Source organism: Hyperoodon ampullatus, assembly GCF_949752795.1.
Source record: "Hyperoodon ampullatus genome assembly, chromosome: 5".
NCBI lineage: Eukaryota > Metazoa > Chordata > Mammalia > Artiodactyla > Ziphiidae > Hyperoodon > Hyperoodon ampullatus.
In genome coordinates this window covers 81141500-81169316 of record NC_136918.1, presented here as the reverse complement: position 1 = coordinate 81169316, position 27817 = coordinate 81141500, and the positions used below count along the sequence as shown (strand labels likewise).

At 41.4% G+C, this 27817-nt stretch overlaps 1 protein-coding gene across 1 annotated transcript; it reads left to right on the top strand.

Annotated features, from left to right (window-relative positions):
- Positions 1–1269: 1269 nt before the first annotated feature.
- POGLUT1 (protein O-glucosyltransferase 1) lies at positions 1270–22168 on the top strand (the record flags this gene model as incomplete). Its single annotated transcript, XM_079705076.1, has 11 exons — positions 1270–1354; positions 2122–2212; positions 3328–3471; positions 8905–9040; positions 11262–11383; positions 15876–15935; positions 17367–17466; positions 19386–19444; positions 20502–20669; positions 21408–21464; positions 21910–22168. The coding sequence occupies 11 exons, from the start codon at positions 1270–1272 to the stop codon at positions 22064–22066; spliced, it is 1179 nt and encodes a 392-aa protein (XP_079561202.1). The 3' UTR covers positions 22067–22168.
- Positions 22169–27817: the final 5649 nt, after the last annotated feature.

The following is a 27817-nucleotide window of genomic DNA, read 5'->3' as shown; positions in this document are numbered from 1 at the left end:
ACAATTTATTACAATAAATATAACATTAAAAGTATGCCCAAGGGGACTTCCCTTGTAGCACAGTGGTTAAGAATCCACCTGCCAATGCACGAGACAAGGGTTCAATCCCTGGTCCAGGAAGATCCCACATGCCGCAGAGCAACTAAGCCTGTGTGCAACGACTACTGAGCCCGTATGCCACAGCTAATGAAGTCTGTGCACCTAGAGCCCATGCTCCGCAACGAGAAGCCACCCCACTGAGAAGCCTGCACACCCCAAGAAGAGTAGCCCCAGCTCGTGGCAACTAGAGGAAGTCTGCGTGCAGCAACGAAGACGCAACGCAGCCAAAAATAAATAAATAAATTTATTTAAAAAAAAAAAGTATGCCCAAAGTCCAGAGACAGCATGCATGCTTAGACAGTACATGCTTAGACAGCATGTACTAAGCTCTGTGGGTGGTGGTGTCAATCCCAAGAAAATCTTCACAGAGAGCTTGGGGTTTAAAGACAAGACTGCAAGAACGAATAAGCCGTTTCATTTACACTTTCCTTTATATAACATATATAGCTGTATACCTATACAGAACAGCAAAATGTTGCCCACTGTTTTTTTTTCCTGAGTCACCCCAACTGTTATAAACTGCTATTACAAAGAGACGTGTGCTATATACTATTTGCAGCCCTTTGGGGTCTAACAGTACTGTACATATTCAGGTGCTCAACAAATCTATGCTATTTAGTAAGAAGCAGTTCGAGGTTGTGAAAGAACTACTAGCCTAGGTTGTGCCGGTAACTGTGGATCTGTAGGCGAAAAACATATCCTCTCTGGCCTTCAGTTTTCTGGCTGCAGAGAATAAGATGTTTTCAAGATGTTATAGGATGTAAGAGACAAATATTACACATATTTTTCCCTGGGGATGCCATTTATTTATTCTCTCCTGGGATCCGATTTCACCTGAGAGCGCGCGCGAGACAGAGGGAGAGAGATGGCTATATATGTGGATATGTGGATAGCTCGGCTCTAAACAAACGAGCAGGTCAGCTGCAGCCTGCCCGCACAGCACTGCGGTTAGCTGCGCGGTGGGTGCCCAGCTTCCCCGCGCCGCCTTCCCAGGGACACTTTGCGGCTGGCCGGGCTCGGGACCAGGATCCGGAGGCAGAGCTGAGCGCAGCAGTCTTAGCGCGGGGCGGCCCTCCGCCCACGTGGTGCGGCTCCACGGCCATCTTTGTGCGGGGCTGCGCTTCCGCCCGCTCGCGCTGCAGCCGGCACTCGGCAGTGGGAGGGCTGGTGATGGAGCGGTGGGTTCGCTCCCAGCTTCGGTTGTGGCTGCTGTTGCTACTCCTGCTCCCGGTGCCGGGCCGCCAGAAGGAGTCAGGTGGGCTCCGGACAGGGCCGAGCCCACCGCTGGGGCTCGGGGTCTGGCCCGGTCCCGAGGCGCTCTCCCGCGCCCCTCGCTCCCCGTTGCGGCCGGCGCCACGCTTGTGCTGTGGTCGCTGCGGGGCAGAGCTGGGCAGGGGGCACGGGGGCACCTCGGAGCGGAGAGTGCGTTTAGGTGTCTGGCAGTGCTTCTCCTGCCCAGGACCCTGGAGAGTAACCCATCCTCCGGAATTGAGTGATAGAGGGGAGGGGAGGCCCATGCCCCTGTTTACCCACAGCGGGTATGGCCCACGCTCGGCTACCCCGCGCCTCCCTAACACACTGGGGGATAATTCGTGTGTGTGTGTGTGTGTGTGTGTGTGTGTGTGTGTGTGTGTGAGTTCTTAGTCCATTGCCAGAAGGGATGAAGGGAAGGTTAATAATGCCTGGGGCTTTTAATCGATCCTCTTTGTGGAGCTCAGTTTGATTAGTAAAAGTTGAGAATCCGTGTCACCAGTTTATCCATAAACTTCTGAGTGTCAGGCATTAAGCGTGGAATTTTTCCCATTTCTTGGATACCTGGCAGCCCGAGTAAAGGGGCAGACTTGACCTGAGTGCAGGAGAACGGTAGAATGAATCCTTCCTGGAGGTTCATTTCCACCGGTGGGATGAGAAGAGGGTGTCTAAAAGTTTTGACCTTCTGTTGCTTCTGCCTGCTTGCTGCTAGTGAATAATTTTGTTATTCAGGGGTATTTTGTTAACCTTCATTTACTTCACTTTTTGAAGGTTCAAAATGGAAGGTATTTATTGACCAAATTAACAGGGCTTTGGAGATTTATAAACCATGTTCAAGTCAAAACTGCAGCTGCTACCATGGGTGAGTTCTTTTCTTTAATGTGTCTTTAAGAATTTAGATCTTGTCAGGAGGAAATTCCCTAAAATCCCCAAGAGACCTTGGTTGCAGTGGTCAGAGAGCCAATCATGTTTTGAGAGCAGACAGGGTCCTTGCGGTGGTTTTCTTATTTCTGAGGGATAAAAACACCCTGGGAAAGGAGAGGCCCAGGTGCCTGTTAACTCCTTGTGGGAATTAGTACATGTACTTGTCTGCTTTCTCCCCTGGACTGAAAGCTTCTTGAGGTCAAGACCTATGTCTTATATTCACTGTCATATTCCTGGTGCTGGCTCTTAGTAAGTACTCAATAAATACTGTTGAAGGAATGAACATATATTTAAATGAATCGAATCATAAGTTTCTTGTTGGTTATCTTTATTGTATGCAAATTAGGGCTGGAGTCTGTTATGGTAGAAAGATTACTTTGAAATCAGCCTTGGGTTCTAGTCCCAGATCCAAGTCCCAGATCCGAGACACTTCACTTCTCTAGGTTTCAGATTCCTCATCAGCTAAATAACAGGGTCCTTTAACTCCTCATTATATTATTCTGTGATTCCTCAGAAAATTCACCTAATGTGTGTGATACTGAAAATTTGCTATGTACTGAACTTTAAAAGGGATTCAAAATAGTGTAATTTCTGGTTACTCCTGTCAGTCATACATACTGCTAGAGTATGCAGGGTGGTAGGAGCCAAACAGACTAGAACATGGGACTCAAATAGTGTCAGGCTGTAAGGCATAAATCATACCTTCTGTGAGATTCAAAGAAGGCGAGGTCAGTGGGACTGCAGTGACTGGGAGGATGTGGGTGTGGCATGAGTAGTGAAGGAGGAATATGCATCAGGCCAAGGAGGGGCAATCCAGATGGAGGGAGGTAGAAGAGATATTGACTTGCTTTTTCTTTTCTGTGGCTTTGTTGTTGTTGATATTTTAGATCACCTAAGTTGCTTCCAGGAAAGAGGTTGCTCATTCCTGCCCTCTATTCTTTCCCATAGCTTAGTGTGTTCTCTAATAATAAGCCTAGACCCACAGGTAGGAAGTAGGTGGAATGGTATCATTCTCTTGGCCTGCCTTCCTTGATGATTCCCATTCTTTCCCAGTGTCATAGAAGAGGATCTGACCCCTTTCCGAGGAGGTATCTCCAGGAAGATGATGGCGGAGGTAGTCAGACGGAAGCTAGGGACCCACTATCAGATCATTCAGAACAGATTATACCGAGAAAATGACTGCATGTTCCCCTCAAGGTAAGAGCTATGAGGTACATATATCTTCTGATCTTATTGCATAAGGGCTTACTTGATACTACTCTTTTAGAGAGTCCAATGAAAGGGACTTACAGGTAAACCCTTCCTCACATTTCAGAAGGACTACAAAATAGTGACAAACTCTTCTGCTTGCCTGGGAATTTTTCTTGCCAACCTCTCTTCTCCTATCTCCTATATCAAAGCCTGTCTCCTCTTTCTTTGTAAGGCTGGGGCACATCACTGATTGTACTGGCTGTGACTCTGCCCTTTCTCCTTCCCCAGATATAGTAGCTGCAGGACACAGGCTGATGAGACCTAGCATGAGTGAGCTGGGCTGAAGGAGGAGGAGAAGCGTTGAGTGATTGTCTGTCAGGGGCCAACTACTATTCTAGGTACTAAGTATTCAAAGGAAGGTAGTGGAAAAGCAAGAGAAATAACTGGTGCTGCAGATTACACAGGCTCCACTGGCCAGGATTTAGGTGTGAGCTGAAGTTACATATCAGTGGGCTGAGAGCTGGCAGGGAGCAGGGAGGGTCACAGACTAAGCCTGGAAGTTGGCCTTAGGCAGCATTATGTACAACAAGTGATAAACCTTCCTCTTAGGAGTCTTTTTTTTTTTCCGAGGCCCTGCCACTCCGCTGACCAGGGATCAAACCTGGGGCCTCGGCAGTGAGAGCACAGAGTCCTAACCACTGGACCACCAGGGAATTCCCAGGAGTCTTTTTAAAAAAAAAAAAAAAAACCTCTACTCTTTATAAAATTACAAAGTACAAAACCCAGAAGGCAGGATATTCCCTTACTAAGATCTTTTTTCTAAATGATGTTATGTCATTACAAGTAAAATAAATGAGCAGTATTGTAAAAAACATGCATCCATTTGGTCATAAGGATTTATATTATTTGTTCGTAATAACAACTTTATTATAAATTAGTATACTTTCACTGTAATGTAAAATATGTAAAAACAATAACAACAACAAAATAAAGATCATTTAATATCCCACACTCTGAGGTAATCACAGTTTTGGTTATCAAGTCAGGGGCAAATAAGGTGGCAGTGGGGAAAATCACTGAGGTATTTAAAATAGACATTTGTTTCATTACTTGGAACAATAATAGAGACTTTAACTACAAATTATGAGCATAGAGGAATTTGTAATTTCTACAAATGAGAAAGAAAATATGAATATAGATGTTGTTGGACTTTGAAAGCTTTTCCACTGTTTAATAGTTAGCTGCACAATCTCCATATCAAATTAAGTAGTACTCTCAAAGTTTCTGAAAGGCACATGGCTCTTATTCCAGACCCCAGAGCTTTTTGGTCAGAATCATGAGCTCTTAGAAATATTAAGAGAGCACAGGACCTTTCACTGACAATGAAAGGTCCTAATGTGTTGAAAGTTCCCTATTCCAACTATTAATACATATACAACTAAGGAAAATAGAGTTAAACAAAAGAGAAATAAAATGAAATATTCAGAACCAGTATCCTTAATGAAATGGACACAGTTGTGTAATATCTCAGACTCTCATCTGGCCAAAAGTAGTATCTTTCTAGGTATAGATACTTTTACTTCACCCAGTTTGAGAAATATCTATGACATTTAAAGTATTCAGTTCTGAACAAAAGAAAATGTAAACTCAGCATTTCAAGGATGAGCTGAGAGATTTTGCTGAGGAACTGGAGCACCATCTAATTAATACTGGAGGGAGTTCCCTGGTGGCCTAGTGGTTAGGATTCTGGGCTTTCACTGCCAGGGCATGGGTTCAATTCCTGGTCGGGGAACTGAGATCCCGCCAGCCATGTGGCGTGGCAAAAAAAAAAAAAAAACAGAAATAAACAAAAAAAACCACTGGAGTCACATCATTTCAAAGGTAGAGAATAATAGTATTATTTAAATAATAGCTTTAGTGAAGTATGGTTGACATAAACTGCACATATTTAAAGTGTACAATTTGATAAGTATATATATAACCAAAATAACATATCTGTCACTACCAAAAGTTGCCTTGTGCCTCTTTGCAATCCCTCTCTCCCCCTTTCCCCGCCATGCCTTCCTCCCACCCCCGTCCTCAAGCATCCACTGATCTGCTTTCTCTCATTATAGATTATTTCCTAGAGTTTTATATAAATAGAATTGTACAGTATGTGAGAGAGTGCTATTTTAAAAGCTGAATGGGAAAGAAAATAAATGTTTCAGCTGTTACATGTAAATGTACTGCAGTAATACATTTTTTTAAAACTTTTTAACGAGTAATTATTTTCAGTATCAAAGGAGCGTTACATGGATAAACAACAAGGTCCTACTGTATAGCACAGTGGACTATATTTAATATCCTGTGATGAACCATAATGGAAATGAATATAAAAAAAGAGTTTATATATGTGTGTAACTGAGTCACTTTGCTGCTGCACAGTAGAGATTGGCACAGCATTGTAAATCAACTATACTTTAGTAAAAAAATTAACATTGGGTCTTTGGATATATGAATAGGGTGTATCTTTCCATTTACTTACATCTTTAATTACTCTCTCCATTGTTTCATAGATTTTAGTATGTAGGTCTTGAATGTCTCTTGTCAAAATAATCACAGGGTATTACATATTTTTGATGTTATTGTAAATAGTACTTTATTAATTTCATTTTCTATGTGGCCATTGTTAGTATATAAAATATGCTACATTTCTAAATTCGTTTACTAGTTGTAATAGGTTTTGGCTAGATTACTTAAAATTTTCTACATAGATGATCATGGATCTACAAATAAAGTCAGTTTAAAATTTTCTCTTCCTATTATATATCTTTAATATTCTTCTTGCTTTATTGCATTTGCTCGTATTTCCAGTAAAGTGTTCAAAAGAAAAGAAAAAAAAGGAGTGTTACATGCACATGGTAAAATATTTGGATAACTCAAAAGTATGTACAATGAAAAGGAAGTTTCTCTACCACCGTACACCCCCCTCCACCAGACCACTAGTCCCTGAGTCCTCCTCTCAAGAGACAACTACAATTACCAGTTTCTGTTACAGCCTCCCAGAAATAATCTCTGCATATACAATTATCTAGATTCATCAGCAAACTGGAACATGCTATATCTTCTGTTCTACAACTTACTTTTCCTTTCTTTGTAACAGTAGATTTTGAAATTGTTCCATAGGAGTATATGGAGAACTCTTTCATAGCTGCATAAAAACCCATTGTATGGATTTCTTTATTGAGTCCTCTATCAATGGACATTTAAATTTTTCCCCACCACTTCCCTTTAATTTTTTTTTTTTTTTGGCTGTGTTGGGTCTTCATTGCTGTGCCCGGGCTTTCTCTAGTTGCAGTGAGCGGGGGCTACTTTTCATCGCGGTGCATGGGCTTCTCACTGCGGTGGCTTCTCTTGTTGCGGAGCACAGGCTCTAGGTGCGTGGGCTTCAGTAGTTGCAGCACACAGGCTCAGTTGTTGCGACACGCGGGCCCTAGAGCACGTGGGCTTCAGTAGTTGTGGTGCGCAGGCTCAGTAGTTGAGGTGCGCAGGCTCAGTAGTTGTGGCTCGCGGGCTCTAGAGCACAGGCTCAGTAGTCATGGTGCACGGGCTTAGTTACTCCACGGCATGTGGGATCTTCCCGGACCAGGGCTTGAACCAGTGTCCCCTGCATTGGCAGGTGGATTCTTAACTGCTGCACCACCAGGGAGGTCCTCCCCTTTAATTTTTGACTAATGTAAACAATGATGCAGTAAACATCCTTGAAATTAGACCTTTGAACACTCATGTAAATATATCTGCAGGCTAAACTCCTAAAAGTAAAATTAATTGGCCAATTATTGTGTTTTTAAAATCTTGATAAATAGAAATAAATTATCCTCCAAAGAGGTTGTGCCTGTTTACACTTTCACCAGCCTTGTATCATGTGCTCAGAATAGACCTCACACTCTCACTGTGTATTATCAGACTCTTTGATCTTTGACAGTCTGATTGATGAAAACTGGCATCTAGCTTCACTAGATTTTTACTTTTGTCATGGTGATACTTAATTTTTTTATTGAAATATACTTGACATATAACATTGTGTAAACTTAAGATGTACAACATGTTAATCTGATACATTTATTTTCATATGATTGCTATTGTAGTGATAATTAGCACCTCTATCACGTTACATAATTATTCTCTTTTATAGTAGTGGAAATGATTAAGTTCTAGTCTCTTAGCAAGTTTGGTAATTATAATACCATTTTGTTGTCTATACTCAGTACACTGTGTGTTAGATCTCTAGGACTTATTTACTGCTCATTGTAAGTTTGTACCCTTAAACAACATCTGTCATTTCTCCCCATTCCCCAGCCTCTGTTAAGCACTTTCTCTGTTTTTATAAGTTTGGCTTTGGGGGCATTTCCTTATAGTACTACAGTTGACCATCTTTTCTTATGTTTATGAACTACTGGTATTTTTTGTAGTTATCACCCTGTGTATAAATCTTTTTTTTTTTTTTTGCGGTACGCGGGCCTCCCACTGTTGTGGCCTCTCCCATTGCGGAGCACAGGCTCCGGATGCGCAGGCTCAGCGGCTGTGGCTCACGGGCCCAGCCGCTGTGCGGCATGTGGGATCTTCCCGGACTGGGGCACGAACCCGTGTCCCCTGCATCGGCAGGCGGACTCTCAACCACTGCGCCACCAGGGAAGCCCTATAAATCAATATTTTAAATAAGTCATTTTCATGCTGCCAGAAAATTTTGGTCAGGCCTTGGAATGTTGCCCCCCAGTATAGCGCTGGTCAGGACCTCAAAGGATGGGGCAGAAAAGTTAGCTGTCAGTGTATACTCACTTTTTTTCCAGAAATCCTCTGAGAATTCCCAGGAAGTCTATTCTGAAAGCAATATTACAGTCTTTGTGATTATATACATGGCACTCTTTCTGGCTTGCAAAACTGATTTTAATAGTGTTCTGTATTCAGGTTGAAGGTAATGAAAAGTTTCCTATCCTTCCTCATAAACTATGAGACTTAGTTATGGTGGGAATAAAAATAATGTCTTTGTGAGATGCAAAGCCCAAGGGACACAATTAGAAAATCAGCTTTTCCAGTTCCTATCAAAATTTGTATCTTGCTTACTAATTAAACTATTCCATGTAGGGGAAATAAAAAAATGCTGGGAATGAAAAGAGGAGAGGAAATGGTAGGAGTAGCAATAACACTCCCTTCAAACTTAGGATGATCTAGTCGGAAAATTTTATTAAGTATTGTAAGCTGGAGCAGCTTAGCCAGAAAAGATAACTGGTACCATATGGAAGAGTGAGTAGTCCTTTCAGGAGCATTGCTCTCAGGACGCTTTGCAGGAGGCTGATGATCTGAACACTGGCTTGTCTTACTTTGAAAGTGTAAGCGGGACCCTGCCTTGTCTGAGAGCAGGCACTGCTCTGGTGAAGTTGTGGTATTTCTGGTTGACAGGTGTAGTGGTGTTGAACACTTTATTTTGGAAGTTATTGGGCGCCTCCCTGACATGGAGATGGTGATCAATGTACGAGATTATCCTCAGGTTCCTAAATGGATGGAGCCTGCCATTCCAGTCTTCTCCTTCAGTAAGGTAAGTATAGGAAGAGCCATATGAGGGGATGGAGGGTGGTCCTCTAGCATATAAGCAGGAGATGACTGTCTGTGGCAGAGTCTGATGGGTGATAGTGAAGATGAGGCCTGAGGTCCAAAAGTGGGTCTGTGTCCCTGTTAGCTTCACAATCATTGAATGATAAGACTGAGGAGATGGGGTTGAGGACCCATAAGTGATGTGAGTAAGGTTGCTTGTGTCTATAGGGCTAGGGATGGAGGGTAGGGAATGAGAGAGGCCTGAGGAACCTCTAGGACATTGGAGGTGGGATTCAGAGATCCTACAGAGCGTGGGAGAGAGTGGCCCAAGAAAACTCATGGGCTTGGAGCTAGGGAAAACCTGCATTCAAAAAAAAGATTTGTTGAGCTTCTACATTGTATGTATCAACCATAGTATTAGGTATCGTCTGTCGGGCCACTGTATCCCAGGGTCCCAGCCTGGCTAACAGTGAGACTGAAGGTGCTAGATAACTTCACACAGTTTGCACCCAAGCAATGCAGTGAGGGGATATGCCTGCAATACCCGAGAGGGATATGTGAGGGGGTGATCTTTGGGTCTAGTTATGGAGAGATAGGAGTACTAGGACACACTTGTGAGCTTGGAGAACTTGGGACAGTGAGTATCTTAGTGCTCAGGTTCTTGTAAATGGTGTATTAGCAGGAATGGGCCTTCATTCCCTAGAGACTAAATATGAAAGCATTTGGGGGCAGGGATGGGGGGAGGCTAGAAGAGAGTGGATGGGAGATTCTATGGGAGAAGAGTGAGTTTAGGAAAACCCTCTGAACTTTGAGAAAATAACTCCCATTTCCGATTTGGTGTCTCCAAAGCAGAGGAACTTTTTATCCCCACTTTTTCTTTATCACAGTTTAGTTTCTCTCTAGACTTGTTTATTTCCTGTGTTGCAAGTGGGCTGAGGCCACATTTGTGTTGCATTTCCCATGGTTTAGCCTCATTTCTCAAAAGTGCTTGGTCCCGTTATTTCTCATGAAGCCCTCTCAGAAGAACAGATAGAGGCTCCCATGTAAGTCAGTAAGGACTTTGTGTTTATTACTTATCTGTTTTTTCTGTGGATAATAAGTATGACCATCAGTATACTAACTTTCCTTTCATCTTTAATCCCCTCCCTTTTTTTTTTTTGAACCAGTGACTCTTTGCAAGGGAGGGATTTTAGTCTGTCAGCTTTATAATAAATGTGCAGTTTCTTTTGAGCAGCTGTTATGCCTAAGGTGCTTGATAAATCACGTACCATTTTTTAAATATTTGAAAGAAGGCAAACAGCATATTGCATATGTAATTCCAATGGAAGAAACAGTAGAATTAGAGGCTTATCAGTGACCAGAATTTTAAGAGAAGTAACCATGTAAAGGGAACAAATGGTTTCAAACTTTTTTCAAAAGATGTGGGATAACACCCCTCCCCCCCCCGTTCTGCCCATCACTACTTTTAACCCTGATCAGAAAAGAAAAATAACCAAAAAATAACTCACAATTTATTGACCAACCAATGTGAGCTCAGCAGTGCTACAGTAATAGGTAATACTAACATTTACTGAGTATTTACTTTGTGTCAGACACTAAGTTTTTTACATGTACTAACTCATTTAATATTCAAAACAAGCCTATTAGATAGATAATATTATTGATATTATTATTTATCCAGTTATAAAGGTAAGGAAACTGAAGCATAGAAAGATTAAGTAACTTGCCTAGAGTTGGAAAGAGGTGGAGTCAGATGATCTTTCTCAAGAGCCCACACTCTCAACCATTGCACTATATTTCCTAATTCTTGCTCCTAAAAGACCTATCTAGGAAATAACTAAGAACTGGTAAGATAGTATACACTCCAAGTGTAATATCAGTTAAAAGATGAGACAGCTATGTGATCATTCACAATTGGGTATATTATTTCCCTAAACTAAAAACTCCAACAGTGTATGTCCTCTAGAAAAACAGAACTTTGGGGAACTGGAAAAGTTGACCTTTAGTGTGATTTCATATTCTGGGATTCAGTCAGCCCATGAATTTTAACCCATGGTCATTTTTGCCTTTTAGCATCTAGAGTCTAGACTTTGCAGACTAGGGAAAATATATCTTTGACAATATAACACTGGGGCAAGGCCTTTTCCAGATCACATGAATGCAGTTTGCTGCTTCTTCTTCTGCTCTGAGACTGACTTAGAATAACCTCTCTGTTTCTGTTGAAGACATCAGAGTACCATGATATCATGTATCCTGCTTGGACATTTTGGGAAGGAGGACCCGCTGTTTGGCCAATATATCCTACCGGTCTTGGACGGTGGGACCTCTTCAGAGAAGATCTGGTAAGGTAGGTCCTTTAGAGAGGTTTTATTTATCCCTCTTTGTGGGTCGTCTTGAAGTAAACAGTAAAGTATAAACAATTAATTTTGTTTAAAAGGACTTTTATAAAAAAGGGACTAACTTTTAAGCTAAAAATGAAAGACAAAAAACTATAGCATAAGCAATTTTGTATGTGTATAAAAATATTTACATATCCATAGAAAAAGAGCAAAAGAACCTACCCTAAAGTGTCAGTAAGGCTTCTGTGGGAGGGATTCTAGAAGCCTCTCCTTCTTTAAAGTTTTCTATACTGTTAAGGTTCTCTAAATAAGAGTGAGTTACTTTCATAAGTAGGAAAAAATGAATGACCATACTGTGGGGAAGGATAGAAAATTACTTGGAAGCACATAAATGTACTTTGTAATTAAGAGCTAAGTCCTTCAGGCAGGGATGGTGTGGGTATAAATGTCCCATAGGTATCTCAAGTACAAGCTTATTCCAAATACTCTCTAATTCACGACTGAAACCTGCCTTGGCCTGTTGACTGTATCCTGCCATTATTTCAGAATTTAGATTGTCCAGGTCATCAAGCTGTATGTCCTTCTCACCTAGCTACATTTTACATGAATGATTCCAACAACTTTGGTACCCAATGAGCAAACTTCTAGAAACACACCTTTCTAGGTATTCTCTCAGATGTAGGGAAAGCAGTAGTTTAATTCAACTTCATTTTCACAAATATCTATCACCTGTACTAAGTGTGGCTGGAGATTTAAACGAGATGAGGAGAAAGTCCCTTCTCTGGAGAAGCATATAAGGCCGCAGTCCTCAGTGACAGCTAGAGCCACTGGGTAAAGAAACAAGTTTATTACTCAGTAGGTATAATTAGGAAGTTATTTTTTAAGATAACTTGGTCTCATACTTCATAGAACTGGACCTGGAAATTGTTCTTGTCCAACTGTTTATTTCAGGGATGAGGGAATTCAGGCTCAGAGAGGTTAAGTGACTTGGTCAAGGAACCAATTTAGGCCTGAAGTCTAGGTTTCCAAGTGCATTATTCTCTCCACTTGACTAGTTAATATTTCCTATGTTCTCCAGACATTGAGACCATCATTTCTTACTTAGCATTTCATTTTGAACATAATTTTGAGAGAGGGAAAAATAAAAATGTCTTTAACCTTTTTTTTCTCCAAGTTATTCCTGACTTTAGTTTTCTAATCCTTTTTTTGTTTTTCAGGTTCTTGCAAATACCCTTTTCACACTCTTCTGTCTTTTTGTAGCTCTTTTCCCATCTGCTGTACATCTACTTTGTTTTTAAAATCATTTTAAAAACAATTTTTTCTGAATATGAAACCTTTACATGCTCATAAAAATGTATAAATGTGTCCAACCTAGGTAACTTTTTCCCCGCTTATTGGTGTCTTAGAAATCTTTCCATGTCAGTACATATGAAATGACCTCATTATTTTAAACAGTTGCATGGTATCCCATCAGATAATAATTTAATTTATTGTGTCCTTTGATGGACATGTAGACTGCATGTGTAATATATGCATAATTTCTTGTTTTCTGGACTATTTGAAAATATGTTGCATACCTTATGACCCTGTACCCCTTAATACTTTCGTGCATATTTCCTAACAGCAAGAGTGTTCTCTTTTATAACCACATTGCAATTGTCAATTACAGGAAACAATATTAATTTAATACTTAGTTGTCCCAATAATGGCACATTCCCCCTCCAGTACAGGAGCCAATCCAGCATCATGTGTTGTATTTAGTCCTCTTGTCTCTTTAATCTTTAATCTGCAGTAGCTCTTCAGTCTGTCTTTCTCTTTAGTGACTCTGACATTTTGAAGAATACAGGCCACTGAACATTTTTGATACAATGACACTGAACATTTTTAATAGAATGTTCTTCAAGTTGGTTTTGTCTATTTCCTCATGATTAGATTCAGTTTATGCATTGCTGGCTCAGATACTTACATAAGTGATTTTGTGTGCATCCACCTCTCATTAGAGATGTTAATTTTGATCACCTGGTCAAGGTGTTATATCAGGTTCCTCTACTGTGTAGTTACCGCCCTTGTAAACTAATAATCAATTTTTAGGGAGATAGCATATTTTTTAAAATCTAATCTTAAGTGAATTTATTTTTCTTTTGATACCTTCCCCTTTTATTCTTCAATTGAATCTATTCATGATTATAGAATTGCAATTTTATTTTTTAGAGTTCTCCATTCAGAATCTCTAGCCCCATGATTTCATTTCTCACCTTGAAACTTTAGTAATCTGCTTGCTTATCTGCACTGATGTCTGCCTGGCATTTTCCTATGTTTATAAACTTTTAGGAGTTTGTCCCGGTTAACTTACTTTTCACTCTGTGGAAGAATTCAGTGTCCCTGTGGATTTAAAGAATTCACTCTATGGTCAGCGGAGGGGTGGGGTTATAAAAGAGGGCTGGGGCAGCACCAAGCTGTCTGTGGTGGCCACTGTTAGTGCTTGCCAGGAGACAAAAGTCCTAACATGGGTCATTTGAGGGGTGGGTAGTTGGGTAGGAAGAATGAGGGAGAGAGAAAACAGAGATGATACTTGGTTCAAGTCTGTGTCTACGGCTTTCCCCAGGGACCAAGGAAGTTTATACTCAAAATTTCAGTATAAATTGATGCATTTTTTGTTAGGTAGTTTGGCAGTATAAATGAAAATGTAAAATGTGTATATCCTTTGACCCAGCAATTTTACTTCAAGAATTTATCCTAAGAAGATAATTAGACAAGCATGCAAAGTTGTGTGTACAAGGATATTCACTTCAGTGTTGTTTCTTAAAGAAAAAAGTTTAAAACTACCTGAAAGCCCACCAGTAAGGAATGAAGTGAATTACGACATGGTTATAAAATGGAATACTGTGCATGAATGGAAAGTAAAGGTAGCATAGGACTTAAAAACAGGGACTCTGGGTTCAAACCCTGGCTCTTATTATCTGTGTGACTCTAGACAAATTGCTTAACCTCTCAAGGGCCTCAACTATAAAGTAGGGTTAATGAAACCTACCTTGTAAGGTCATGAGAATGAGTTTATATTTATATAGTACTTAGAACACTGCCTGGAACATGGTAAGTGCTATATAGGTGTTGGCTCTTATTATTATCTATAATATGTCCTAATAAGAATGTTAGCTAGCAACGTGCATGGTATGATCTCTGTTATATAGAGCAAGGTTTTTCAGTCTTGGTACTCTTGATGTTTGAGGCTAGATCATTCTTTGTTGTAGGGGGCTGTCCTGTGCGTTGTAGGTTGTTTAGCAGTATCCCTGGCCTTTGCTCACTAACGCCAGTAGCAATCCCCTAGTAGTGACAATCAAAAAATATCTTTATATATGGTCAAATGTCCCCTTGGGTAAAGGGGCAAAATCACCCCCAACTGAGAACCACTGATGTGGAGAGATGATTGGAAGGAAATTCTTCACTGAAACGTTAAATTGTTAAAAGTATTTATCCGTAGGTGGGGAGATTCCAGATGAATTTTTTTTTACTATTAGAATTTTATATAATGAGTATATACTATTTTTTTCATTAAAAACAAAAAAATCATAAAACAAAAAACCCCATTGCTATAGTGTTTATATTTTGGTGGGAGGGAATATGAGACAGAGAAATAGTTGGACTGGAGAACCAGGTAAAGATGATCCAGCAAGAAAGAACTAGAAGATAAGCCAGGAAAATAGGAGCAGTGGTCTCACCTGAGAGAAAATGGGTAATGGGACACTATTTGAATCTGAGAAGTATCTCTACCTGAAAAGTTTATGTCCTAAATCTCTCCATTACAGCAAGTAGCTCACCAATCCCTCATTAACTCCAGTTCAGTCCAACTCCCTCCTTTTTCAGAGGAAGACGCTACACAAACTTCTGTGAAGGGTTCCTACAAAGTAAGTTAAGAATGATGCATCTGTGGACTAGCAGTTTCAGCAAGGAAGACTGTCTGTGGTAATGGGTACCGAGACTTGAGTTTCAGGGACTTTGTCTTTATGGAGCACTAAGTACAGTTTTGGGGATACCAGGTGCTTTGCAAAATCAGACTAAACCTGATGATAACTCCTATGCATCTAAAACATGAAGTCAGGAAGTGATTTGTTTCCTTGCCCTTAATTCAATTTCTGATATTTTCTGCAGTTGTCTTTGCCTCTTAATTTTATCAATAGACTCTAATTAAAGTGGGGAAGAAATCCTCATTGTACTGAATTAAATAGCCCTAAACATGTCACTTAGTTTTGGGAACTTTTCTTTCAATGTTGTTAACTTATTTACCAAACCGTAGATTTGCAGATGTTGCTTGCTAGCATCTCCATAGGAATGAAGTGATAACAAAAGGGAACATAATGTTATTTAGAGCTTTTTCTTTTGAGTAGCCTGGATCAGACTGATTTCAAAATGTAAAGATCTCAACTAATCTTCAGCAGTGGTTCAAAGACATCCTTATATAGCTAAGGAAGAAACATAGAAACTAATGAAATCTATTTTTAGGTCAGCAGCACAGTGGCCATGGAAAAAGAAAAATTCCACAGCATATTTCCGAGGATCAAGGTGATTATACTTTCTGACATTTTACAAAAATATTCTTCCAGTCAATGTGCAAAATATAAGTAATTTTGAGGGTGTGAGGAACCCTAGTTTAAAGAGAAAGCTAAGATAACTAAGAAATAAACATAGAATCACAGAATTTTAGACTGGAGAATAACTCAAATTATTTGCCCAAATCACTCTAAGTTGAACTGAAATTCAAAGAAGTAAAGTTCATCTGTCCAGTCATTCAACAGACATTTACAAGTGCCACGAGTGTGATGGGCTTTGACTATATATAATGCTGAACAGAACAATGAGTTTTCCTCTTGCCTGAGAGATTACAGTTTCCTAGGAGTAGCTTATGATCGTGCCCACAGTCACTCTGCCACTTAATGGCAGAGTGGGAACCATCACCAGCTCTTCTGACTGCCTTTTTCATCAGACCATGTGGCAGCCAAATAGTGGTGGAAGCGCAGACTGAGACTGGTGAAAATGGAGAGGGAAGCAGGGAAGGAAGGGAGGAAGAGGGAAAGAGAAAAGGTTGGGGAAGGACCCTGTCCATGTTGTTCAGTTCCATCTCCCCGGTGCTAAGAACAGTACCCACCACATAGATGCAGAATGAGTATCTGTTAGACAGATGAATACAAAAGGGAATGTGAAGGGAGAGAGTTTTGCAGTTTTCTCAGAGCATCCTTGTCCGAGGTCACAGCCTCTCTTCACTCACAGTGGACTTCAGCCCAGCAACAACTGCCTACGCTTCCTTATCAACCTCTCTGGTTCTCAGATCTTCAGATCACAGATTCTTAACTTGGGATCCATGTGTGGACTTCAGGGGTTTTAGGGATTCCTTGAAATTATATGGGGATATGTGCATTTTTCTAGAGAGGGGGTCCACAGTTCTCATCAGATTCTCAGGGGGTCCATGACCCCTCAAATGTCAAGACCATCTGCTACTAGGACCATAACTAGGACTTTTTCTACATGCAATTTTCAGGTGTTTGAGCCTTTCAGTTTTCTTTTTAATTTAAATATTATACTGGATTTTACAGAGCACACCCCACAAAAGTCACGTAGCTATTTTGGTGAGTGGTGATTACCTAGTCACACAGCTATGAGTACCAGTGATTAGAGGTTACATGAATCTTCTAAAAGGGAAATAATTCCCTGGGATGTGGCTATAGTGCCCAGAACAACATAATCCTAAAGACTAGAATGCAAGCAAAGAAGGGCCAAATACTCCCCTTCCCTGAAAGGTAAAGTGGAGAACAGCCCAGGACCTCCTAGTTGCTGTAGGATCTAGTATCCCCCTCCTCGTCTATTAAAGTAACCAGTGAATTGTCCATCAGTGTGTACAGTCTTTTCATTGGGTCCAATTACTGCTTACCTTTCAGAGATTGGGAACAGTATTATGGTGTAGGACACATAGTTTTATGTCATGTGTTTCTTTTATAGGACAAGTCCAGAACGAGATCCTCTCATTCTTCTATCTCGGAAAAGTCCAGAACTTGTTGATGCAGAATACACAAAAAACCAGGCCTGGAAATCTATGAAAGTAATCACCAATCATCTGACTAGAACTACAGCAGTGAACATTCTCACTCAAAGAACATTGCCACCTGGGTAGAATTTCAGATTAGGTTTCCTCTCAGCGTTGGGATGAATATAGAGAAAGTTCCATGGACTAAAATTAGCATATATGTAAATTATTCTTTTTCAAACTCACATTGCTTTTCTGGCCCATATTATGACTTGTATTTTATACATTTTTGGAGGTTTAAACAGAGGTCACAAACTTTTTATGTAAAGGACCAGATGGTAAATGTTTTAGGCTTTGCAGATTCTAGAGTCTGGGTTGTAGTTACTCAGCTCTGCCATTGCAGTGTGAAATCAGCCGTAGACAATATGTAAACGAATGAGCATGGCTGTGTTCCAATGAAACTATTTATGGCACTGAAATCTGAATTTCATGTAATTTTCCTGTGTTATAAAATATTCTGTTTTGGATTTTTTCCCAACCATTTGCAAGGTAAAAATAATCTTAGTTTATGTGTTGTGTACAAAAATAAGCAGTGGGCTGGATCTGGCCTGTGGGCTGTATGTTTGCCAACCCCTGGTGTAAACCAGTGGTTCTCAACCCTGACTATACAATCCAACTAGAGAACTTAAAAATGAATAGAATGAATCAGAATCTCTGGAAATGGCATATAAGCATCTTCATTTGTTTAAAATTCCCCAAGTGATTCTAAGGTGAAAGCAATGACTGGCTTCTTTGGTTTGAAGTCCATCTCTATCCTCTTAACTCTTTCTTGCCTTATTCAAAGAACCTTAAGCCCTAAATGTCCTCATCTGAAGTTTCCATATACCATTTGAGGATGATATGAGAAAAATGTTTAAACTTCTTGTCAGAAAAACTAAGTAAAAACTAAGAAATACTAAGTAAAGCTGCATGTATTTATTATGTGACTGCTTAATTCAAACAGGAGCAAATGCAGTATAAGAAACTTTGTTAAGGGCTTCCCTGGTGGCGCAGCGGTTGAGAGTCCGCCTGCCGATGCAGGGGACACGGGTTCGTGTCCCGTTCCGGGAAGATCCCACATGCCGCGGAGCGGCTAGGCCCGTGAGCCATGGCCACTGAGCCTGCGTGTCTGGAGCCTGTGCTCCACAACGGGAGAGGCCACAACAGTGAGAGGCCTGCATACCACAAAAAAAAAAAAAAAAAGAAACTTTGTTAAAAAATAAAAATATGAAAAATGTATCCATTCAGCCCAGCATCTACCATGGGAGGCTGCAAAAGCAAACAAGACTTGTTCCCCTCATCGAGTTTACCCTCTGCTAAGGTGGCTGGAATACAGATGGGGGTCTCAATCTCCGATACCCCCAGGGGCTGCACTAGTGAGCAGAAGAGAGTGCTGAAGGTCCAGTCATTGCTGCCCAGGGGAATAGGAGCTCGCTTTGTCAAATCTTCCTTTTTTTTCCCAAGAAAAGTTGAAAATCTGGGTTTTTGTAAGAAACACCCTACCACCTATAAATGTTGGCAGTGGTTAGAATATTTATTTTTAAATACTTTGTGAGCTCAACAAAATTTGTGTGTGGGCTACACCTCTAAGCCCACCAGCCACCATTTGTAACCTGTGCAGTATGATTTACGCAGAGTGAAACGTGCTGCAGGCCATGACCTCTGAGTTCCGGGGATTCACATGGTTCCAACGGAGCTTAAACTCTAAAATCAGACAGAACCAGGTTGAAACCCGAGCTCTTCTACTTAGGGCCATGCGACCCTGAGCAAGTCTCCCAACTTCTCAAAGCCTTGGCTGCTTCATCTATAAAGTGGGATAATCATGCCTCCTGAGTCTGTTTATTATAAGACTTAAATGAGGTCATGTTGATGAAATGTTTAGCAATGCTTACTGCACAGTGGTCTTCAATAAATGCTCCTACTCCTAGTATTAATAACTTCCTTTTCACTGAAAGGATACCTTGGGAAAGCCAGCTGCTAAGGATGTCCATCTTGTGGATCACTGCAAATACAAGTAAGACTTCCAGAACTCCTGACTCTCCTAGTTTCCCTATTGCTTTTGGAATCGCTTCACTTTGGTGAGAGTTTTAATACTAGGGTCCAGCCGGGGTTTGTGAAAGTCACATTAATTCACTTAGCTATTAGTTTCTCAGAGTCTGCTGTGCACAAGGCTCTGAACTAGGTTCTGTGGGAACTGTGGAGACATGAAATGTGGTCCCTGCTTCCAAAGAGCTTGCGTGCTTGTAATCAAAGGGCTGGGATTCCTTCTGTCCACACCCCGCCCAGCCAAGAGCTGAAGTTAGATCAAGTATTTACTAGGTTATTAAAAACAATTTACGGTCCAACATGAATAAAGCATATGTAACTATTATATTTAAATGCCAGGACTAAAGATTATATGCACAGGTAAAACCAGATCAGGAGGAGGGCAGTGGGGGGATTCAGAGAGATGAATGCTGATTATACTGCACAGTGGGAACTAGAGGGTAGAAGCAGCTCTGGTTGGAGACAGGGGTACATGCATGAGAAATGCTGAAAAGAAAATGTTCTTTTCTAAGTTAGCTTTTTTCCAGGGGACATTTCTTTGAAGATTGATTAGGTATGCCTGGTTGTCTTCTCCAGATTTCATAAGAGGGAATAGGGAAGAGGGCACGCCTTTGACCAGGTAGGGTACCCTATGGGAAAAACAAGGCTTTGGGAGGCCATGATGAGTTCGAGACTTTAGGCCTAGAAAAACTTGTAGCAAAGGGTGAGGTATTATTTCCATCTGAGCCTTGTATCCGCTGTACCCAGCACCCAGCTGCTGGCCCTCTCAGTCTCTCCCTGGAGAAAGTATCCCTCTTTTCGCCCTCATCCTGATATTCCCAGGAACAACCTCTAACCCCTGGAACAACAAGGAGTTTATAGAAACTTCACAGGGACATGCTGATGTGTCCTTGAAGACTGAAAATGGAAAAAGAAAGGAGAGGGGGTAATAAAAGGAAAGAAGAGTAAGAGGGAGTAAGAAAAAAAGGTCATATTTGTGGAAGTAGGCATATAGTTTCAAGTATATTTTGCTCTTTCTTTTCCAGGTATCTGTTTAATTTTCGGGGTGTAGCTGCAAGTTTCCGGTTAAAGCACCTCTTTCTGTGTGGTTCACTTGTTTTCCATGTCGGTGACGAGTGGCTGGAATTCTTCTATCCACAGCTGAAGCCGTGGGTTCACTATATCCCAGTCAAAACAGATCTCTCCGATGTTCAGTAAGCAGCTCTCCCCCAAGCAGAGTTTCCGATGACTCCCGCAATCTGCCTCTTCAGTCCCCAGCCATTTAAGACATTTACTCCTGATGACTTTTTCCATTGAAAGCTTTTTATTTTTCATATTTGGTTCTCAAAGATAGTATTGCATTATTATCCAACTAGGCTGAGTAGGATTTAATTTTTTAAAGTTCTCTAATGCTGATTCAAAATGTAACATTCAGACAGTATGCAGTGAAAAAGCTCTAATCTCTCAAAGACTAGAGATATGGATATTCAGTTGTGTTATATTGTCAAAAGGACTTTCAGATACAGCATGAAAATTGACCTCAGTGAAACTGAGGCAAATTTCCTCTCATGAAGGGAGGGGCTAGGATGAGGAATGGAGAAGGGCCAGAAATGTAAGCTCAGTGCCCTCTTCTGGGGGCCAGAGCAAGAAACAGGAGGGAAATGTTTTTCTTTACTATTGACTTTTGATGTGTATCATTGAACATTTCTCTGTTTTTCCAAATATGTTCTGGAACTACAACATTATCTTTCGCCTATGTGTGAGATATTTGTTGCTGCTGTTGTTGTTGTTATTTTGTTCCTGTGAGGACCTGATATCTTTGCTTTAAAAAAGAAATAATTCACCATCCACATATCTAGAGATTAACTATAGACCTCAATCTATGATCTCTCTGACTTAGTACTAATGAGCTTGGTCTGTATTTCGGAGCCTAATAATTCTTTCCGTTTTAGGGAGCTGTTGCAGTTTGTAAAAGCAAATGATGATGTAGCTCAAGAAATTGCTGAAAGGTAAGTTCTGTTCATTTTTCTTTTTCCACTTTACTTTATCATCCCCATCTCGCCTGAGCTAATGTCATAGAATGCTGTTATCATGGTGATACCTGAATTTCAGCCTCATTATACAGAGATGATCAGAATCAAAGCTGTCTTGGGGGGAAACACACATTCACCTATGTCCCAAGCCCATCCTTTGTAGAGTTAGACTGAAATCTTTGAAGTCATTCAAGTACTGTTTCTGAGGATTGGCTGTTTACATATTTGTTTTTAAGAAAAAGAAAATCATGTCTATTTCCAAATGCATGTGTGTGGATATGATGGCTATAGAGTTGGTTCTGAAGATCAGAGTTAACTTATATAAAGTACTCTGAACAGTGCTTGGCACAGGTAAACGCTCAAGTGTAAGCTACTAGTATTATTCAATGGTGTACTTTATTCTTGTTAATCTTGTCTCTAGGGGAAGCCAGTTTATTCTGAACCACTTGCAGATGGATGACATCACCTGTTACTGGGAGAACCTGTTGACTGAATACTCTAAATTCCTGTCCTATAATGTAACAAGAAGGAAAGGCTATGATCAGATTATTCCCAAAATTTTGAAAACTGAACTCTAGTAGTCATCATTGAGCCATAGTCCTCTCTATGGCAGCAGATCTCAGACATCCTGTGGTGAGAAGCTCACTGTGAGTGTGACACCTACACCTTGGATACTATTACCAAGCCAAATATCTGGTTTTCCTTATCATGCTGCAACAAGAGCAACTTTCGAGAAAGATCCAAAATGTGTTTAATATAGATATGAAGCAGCTCAACGCTTTGGCTGAATAAGGACCAGAAATCATGAGATGTGGGTTTTGAACCCAATTCTGCCTTTCATTTTCTTAGGACCAATCACAGCTTGTGCCTCAGATCATCCACATGTGTATGTCCCTCAGTTTGGAACTGACTGTGTCCATGGGATGATGCCCTTTGTCTCATTGTTTGGAGTAGAAAGTCAATCATTTGGAACTAGTACAACTCATCACCGCAGTTCTGCAGTTATTCTACACTTGATTTCTGTCGCTATATTTTAATGTAGAAAGCCCTTTAGGGTTTGTGAAAAATACTTGGGGATTATTTCCTAAAAGGTCTAAGGAAGCAGTAGTGTGCCATGCCATGATGTAGGAGCTCTCTTTTGTAAGAGCCTAAACTGTTTGGTACTCAGGAGATTTCTATAAAGCCACGTAGAAGGGGGCCAATTGCATGAGCAATTTTTGCAATTGGATTTCAAGTTCCCTTTTTGTACCTTCACACCCTTCTTTATGTTCTCTTTCAAAAAAAAGAGATAAAAACCTCTTAATAATTTAGGAAATGGTCCTTACTTTTTAAAGGAATTGTGCATAAAACAGCAGCTGTTCCTCATTCTTCACACGCCCTTAATATTTTTCCTCCTTGAGTTGGCGGTAGTCTATGCTTGCAGGGATCTCAAGGAGTCTTCACGTGTGAAATGGTGTTAAGTTGGGAGTTCAGAGCATTCAACTTTAGCACTTACTTATATAGGAGATGTTTGTTTTAGTGCACATCCATGTTGGAGTGCTTCCTTTCCCCTTTTTGAAAAAGACATTTGGATAGTAGTTTAATCTCAGGCTGTTCTCCCTAACATAGTTGAAAATGAAGAAAAAAAATTAGATTAAAACCCATATAGTTCGTCCCTGGTGGCACAGTGGTTAAGAATCCGCCTGTCAAAGCAGGGGACACGGGTTCAAGCCCTGGTCCAGGAAGATCCCACATGCTGCGGAGTAACTAAGCTCGTGCACCACAACTGCTAAGCCCACGCTCTAGGGCCTGTGAGCCACAACTACTGAGCCCGTGTGCCACAGCTACTGAAGCCCACGCACCTAGAGCCTGTGCTCCGCAACGAGAAGCCACCACAATGACAAGCCCGCGCACCACAACGAAGAGTAGCCCCCGCTTGCCACAATAGAGGAAGCCCGTGCGCAGCAATGAAGACCCAGTGCAACCAAAAATAAATCAATAAAATAAATAAATTTATAAAACAAAAACAAACAAAACAACCCATATAGTCCGATGCACAGAACCATCTTTGTCCCTTAGGCCCAAACTTTCCACAGAGAAATCAACTCTTTGCCTTTGCCTTTTAAGAACTTTTTGGTATTAACTGGTTTCAAAATTAGTAAATGTGAGATTCAGTTATATAAAATCAGGGACTTCATTCTACTTGTGAAACGTGTTTGGCCTTTTAAACTCCCTTTCACAAAATTGTAAGCCTACAGACCTTCTTAGAGGACCTTCTGGTAAGATCATTGCATAGAATAAGGCAGGTGTTTAAAGTTGGATTTTTTTGAGTATTAAAAACTCATGGGGGGCTTCCTTGGTGGCTCAGTGGTTGAGAGTCCACCTGCCGATGCAGGGGACACAGGTTAGTGCCCCGGTCCGGGAAGATCCCACATGCCGCGGAGCGGCTGGGCCCATGAGCCATGGCCACTGAGCCTGCGCGTCCAGAGCCTATGCTCTGCAACGAGAGAGGCCACAAGTGAGAGGCCCGCGTACCGCAAAAAAAAAAAAAAAAAAAAAAAAAAACTCATGGGGACTGTGTCCTTAGGTGCTATAAGTCTGGCGATAAGCAGTCCAGATTTCTGAGTTGTACTGTGATTTTGCCTAATCAATAGGAGGCCCTGGTAGATATTATCATTCTATTTTAATTTTCTTCTCACTAAACTAGGAGCAAAATTTTCTGTCCTTTGGATTAGGAGCTGAAGGTGCATTTCCCTGGGAGTGTTTCCTACTTTGCTTCCAGATCCAGCTCAAGCATCATCTTTCAGAATCCTTGTTTTCATTCCTCTAGGCAGTCAGAGGCTATCATAATACTTTGCTCATGCCTGTATTATATGATATCACATTGCACTGTAGTTATTTGACTGTTTCTCCTACTGTTCTGTGAGCTTCTTCATGGGTGAGAATCATGTTTTACTTACCCTGATTTCTCCATTATCCAGCACAGTGCCTCACACAGAAGGATGCACAGAAGAGTGTTGGAAGGATGGATGGATGGATGGATGGATGGATGGATGGATGGATGGATGGATGGGGACAGCAGGCTTAACTAAATCCTGTTTACAGACTGCCCAGACGTTGACTTCAGGGGGACTGGACAAGACTGTAAGAATTGGATCAATGCAAATTCTCACCTGCCCTTTGAAGAGTTAATAAGAACATCTTTGTATTTAAGTACAGCAAATGTTATTCAGATTTTACAGTTATTTACCTCTGCGTAGATGGTATGAAGATGGTGTGTAATGACATGTAAAATGTATGGTTTTGAAAATAATTTTTATCTCCATAACTTTTGAAGTTGTGGTTGTTGTTTGTTGTTAATACTATCTGGGTCTCAAACTTACCATTTCTTCCTCAGAGAGCTAGAAGCCACACTTTTCTTCAAGGAAAGAAAATAATTGAATTTATTTGAGTGAAGTGGGATACTTGGATAACACAAGTAATGATTTCCCTTTATTTGGGGAGTATCATCTGTGTGATGTTGTCAATGTGCCACCTTATTCTGCTGTTACATCAGGTTTTCCTAACGGAAAAGAAAAGAAACCTCTAGCTGGTTTAAGCAAAAGAACTTTTTAGAAGGATATGAGGGCATCTCTGAGTAGTTGGAAGGGTAGAAAGCAGAGCAGTTTCAGGAATATCAACAAGGGTTTGGATAGTTTCTGGAGTGCTGCTGTGTGCAGTTCCAGAGACTGCCAGGCTCTGTCTCAGCCCAAAATTCCCAAGAGAAAAAAACTTAATCGGCTCCTTTGGGTCAGTTCTGGAGAGGATAGTTCCATACCCTTTACCCCTGCACTGACTATGAACAAGAGCACACACAGATACATTAAAAAACCATCTTCTCATGCATCTAAAGATGCCTTCACTTAACGTAATCTTACTGCACCCCGAGGTAAGATGTTGTGGGTGAAGCAGAGGGGTACAATTCCAAATCACTCATTTAATATTTATCAGATACTTCTTGAGCATGTACTGTGTACAAGCAGTGGGAGATAAGAAAATGTTTACAACAGGCTCCCTAGCATGAAGGAGCTCTCTAGGTGAGATGATAAAGTAAAAATAATGAGAAGCTTCATAGGCAGAAGGTGATTAAAGTGATATGAGGCCTTAATCATAAGGCCATTTATTCATAAAGACAATGTGGATCTGAAGTTTAGAGGGAGAAGAAATTTCTATCTGGTGCAGATGAAAACTTCCTGGAGGTAAAAACTGAGTTACACTTTGAGGGATGGTTAAATGAAGTGGTCCTTGGAGTTCTCAGAATTCATTCTCTTTACCTGTGGTAACAGTTTATGTCATATATAATAAAATGTAATATATGTAGCAAGGGCAGTACCTGGTGAACCTAGCAGGGAAAGGGAACCTTCTGCTGCCTGGGAGAAAATTCATGATGGGGGGAGAAGCTACTGGGTTCTATGAGCAGAAATCAGCAAAAGGTCTGAGGGTAGAATAGTGGTGGTTCCAGGCACACTGTGCTGACTGCACTGAAATTTTCCCTTGATGCTTCTACTGTGGTGGCAAATGCACATCCTGGGGAGGAGTGAGCTAAATGTGAGAGTGGTCTGAGTGAGCCACGTGACACCTTTTGGCTTAGGGTTGCTCTGAGACCCTTCAAAAAGGCAGACCACAGAGCAGGGAGAGTACTTTCATAGTGGTAAAGGAAGGTAAGCCCCAGGGGCTTGGAGCAGCGGGAGAGTGGGAGGGTGACAGAATGGTCATCTGAGGAGCTGAGATGGAATAGCAGCAAAAGTGTGAGCTGGGCCCAGGGTCCGTGGACTTATTGAGCGACCAGATGGCAAAGGGAACCTTACAAATGAAGCTTAGTTACCCAAATGAGAAGCCAGCTACGGAGTTAGCAAAATTTGCCTGTTAACATAACCTCATCTGTATCTGTAAGGTAGTGGGGGGACATGTGAGTTGTATATAAATGATTTCAGTAATAACTGCCCAACACTCCCACCCTCCAATTCAAAGTTCTCCTCAACGCAGAATGCTTCTGGGGTCATCTTAAGCATTTAGATTTTCCACATGTACACTAGACAGACTGGACAGCCATTTCCTTGGGCTTTCAGGCCTTGGAACTTTATCCTGGTGCCCACCTCCGCCTGTATGGGATAGGCAGCAACCTGGAGCCAGAGCCAAGAGTCAGTGGATCTGAATTCTTTATTGGACAACCTATGTGCCAGCCATGATAGGTACTGGAGATAGATGAATATAAACGGTCTCTGACCTCAAAGTTAGTCTACTGAGACACATAGCAAATAGGAAATCGTGATGCAATGTAGTAAATGTTATGTTGGGAACTGAATCTAATCCTGTCTCCCAGACACCAGAGACATCTTCCTGGCGCCGTGACTGACTCAGCTAGTCACTCTTATCAGTCACTTCCTGGGCCTTATCTATAGAATTCCAGCTATCAAATTCCTGAACTCTATTTACTGTATCCTACTGAAGAGTGTAACGATTTCTAATTACACCTAGAAAGGAATCAAGGATGGGTAGGGATTGGCAAAGAGAACATGTGACTATATTTGGATGCTAGCAAAGATTAAGTGAAATTACACAAACCAGTTTGAGAATATTTTAAATGCGTGCATTTTAATAAAAACTATACTTTGAAGCACATGTTAGTGGAGACTGTAGGGAAATTAGTGCTGGACTATCAAGCAAACGCCTGGTAGAAATTCCAGAAATTGTCCTGCCCTTCGAGAAACAGTAGGCATACGAACTATGGGGAATAAAACCCATCTTGTGAAGCCCAGGGCCGATTTCTTTAAAAAGTGTTCTGGAAATCTCGGGGTAACTGGCACCAAGACCCCTCTTCAACGCCTCGGTCCTTTCCGAAAACAAGAATGGACCCCACCCAGCCCGGGAGTCCGTGACAGGGTAAGTTGGGCTTGTATTTGCGCAAATTGCCTTCCCCTTTCCGTACTCCACTTGTAGTGAACACTGCACTTCCTTCGCCTACATGGGGTTTCTGCCGTTTTAAATACGCTAACCTACTTTAGCTTCCGAACACTGCCGAACACATCTCGCCACCTGCAAACTGCCCAACTCTCCCGTTTTTTTGGCGCAGGAAGACCAGGAACATGACGCCAGAGGCGGGGCCAGAGGGCGCTGAGCGTGTCTACTCGCCGCCGCCTCACTTCCGGCGGGCCAACCCCGCACCGCAGAGGTCCTTCCCGCCTCCAACCGGAAGTGTGTTCGGCTCCGGCTCCGCCTTTGCTCCCCTTTTGCTCCTCTTTTGGCCTTTGCCCTCGTTGGGGCGGGACTTCCTGTCTCGTGTGTCCGAGGGCCTGCAAAGTGAGGCTTGG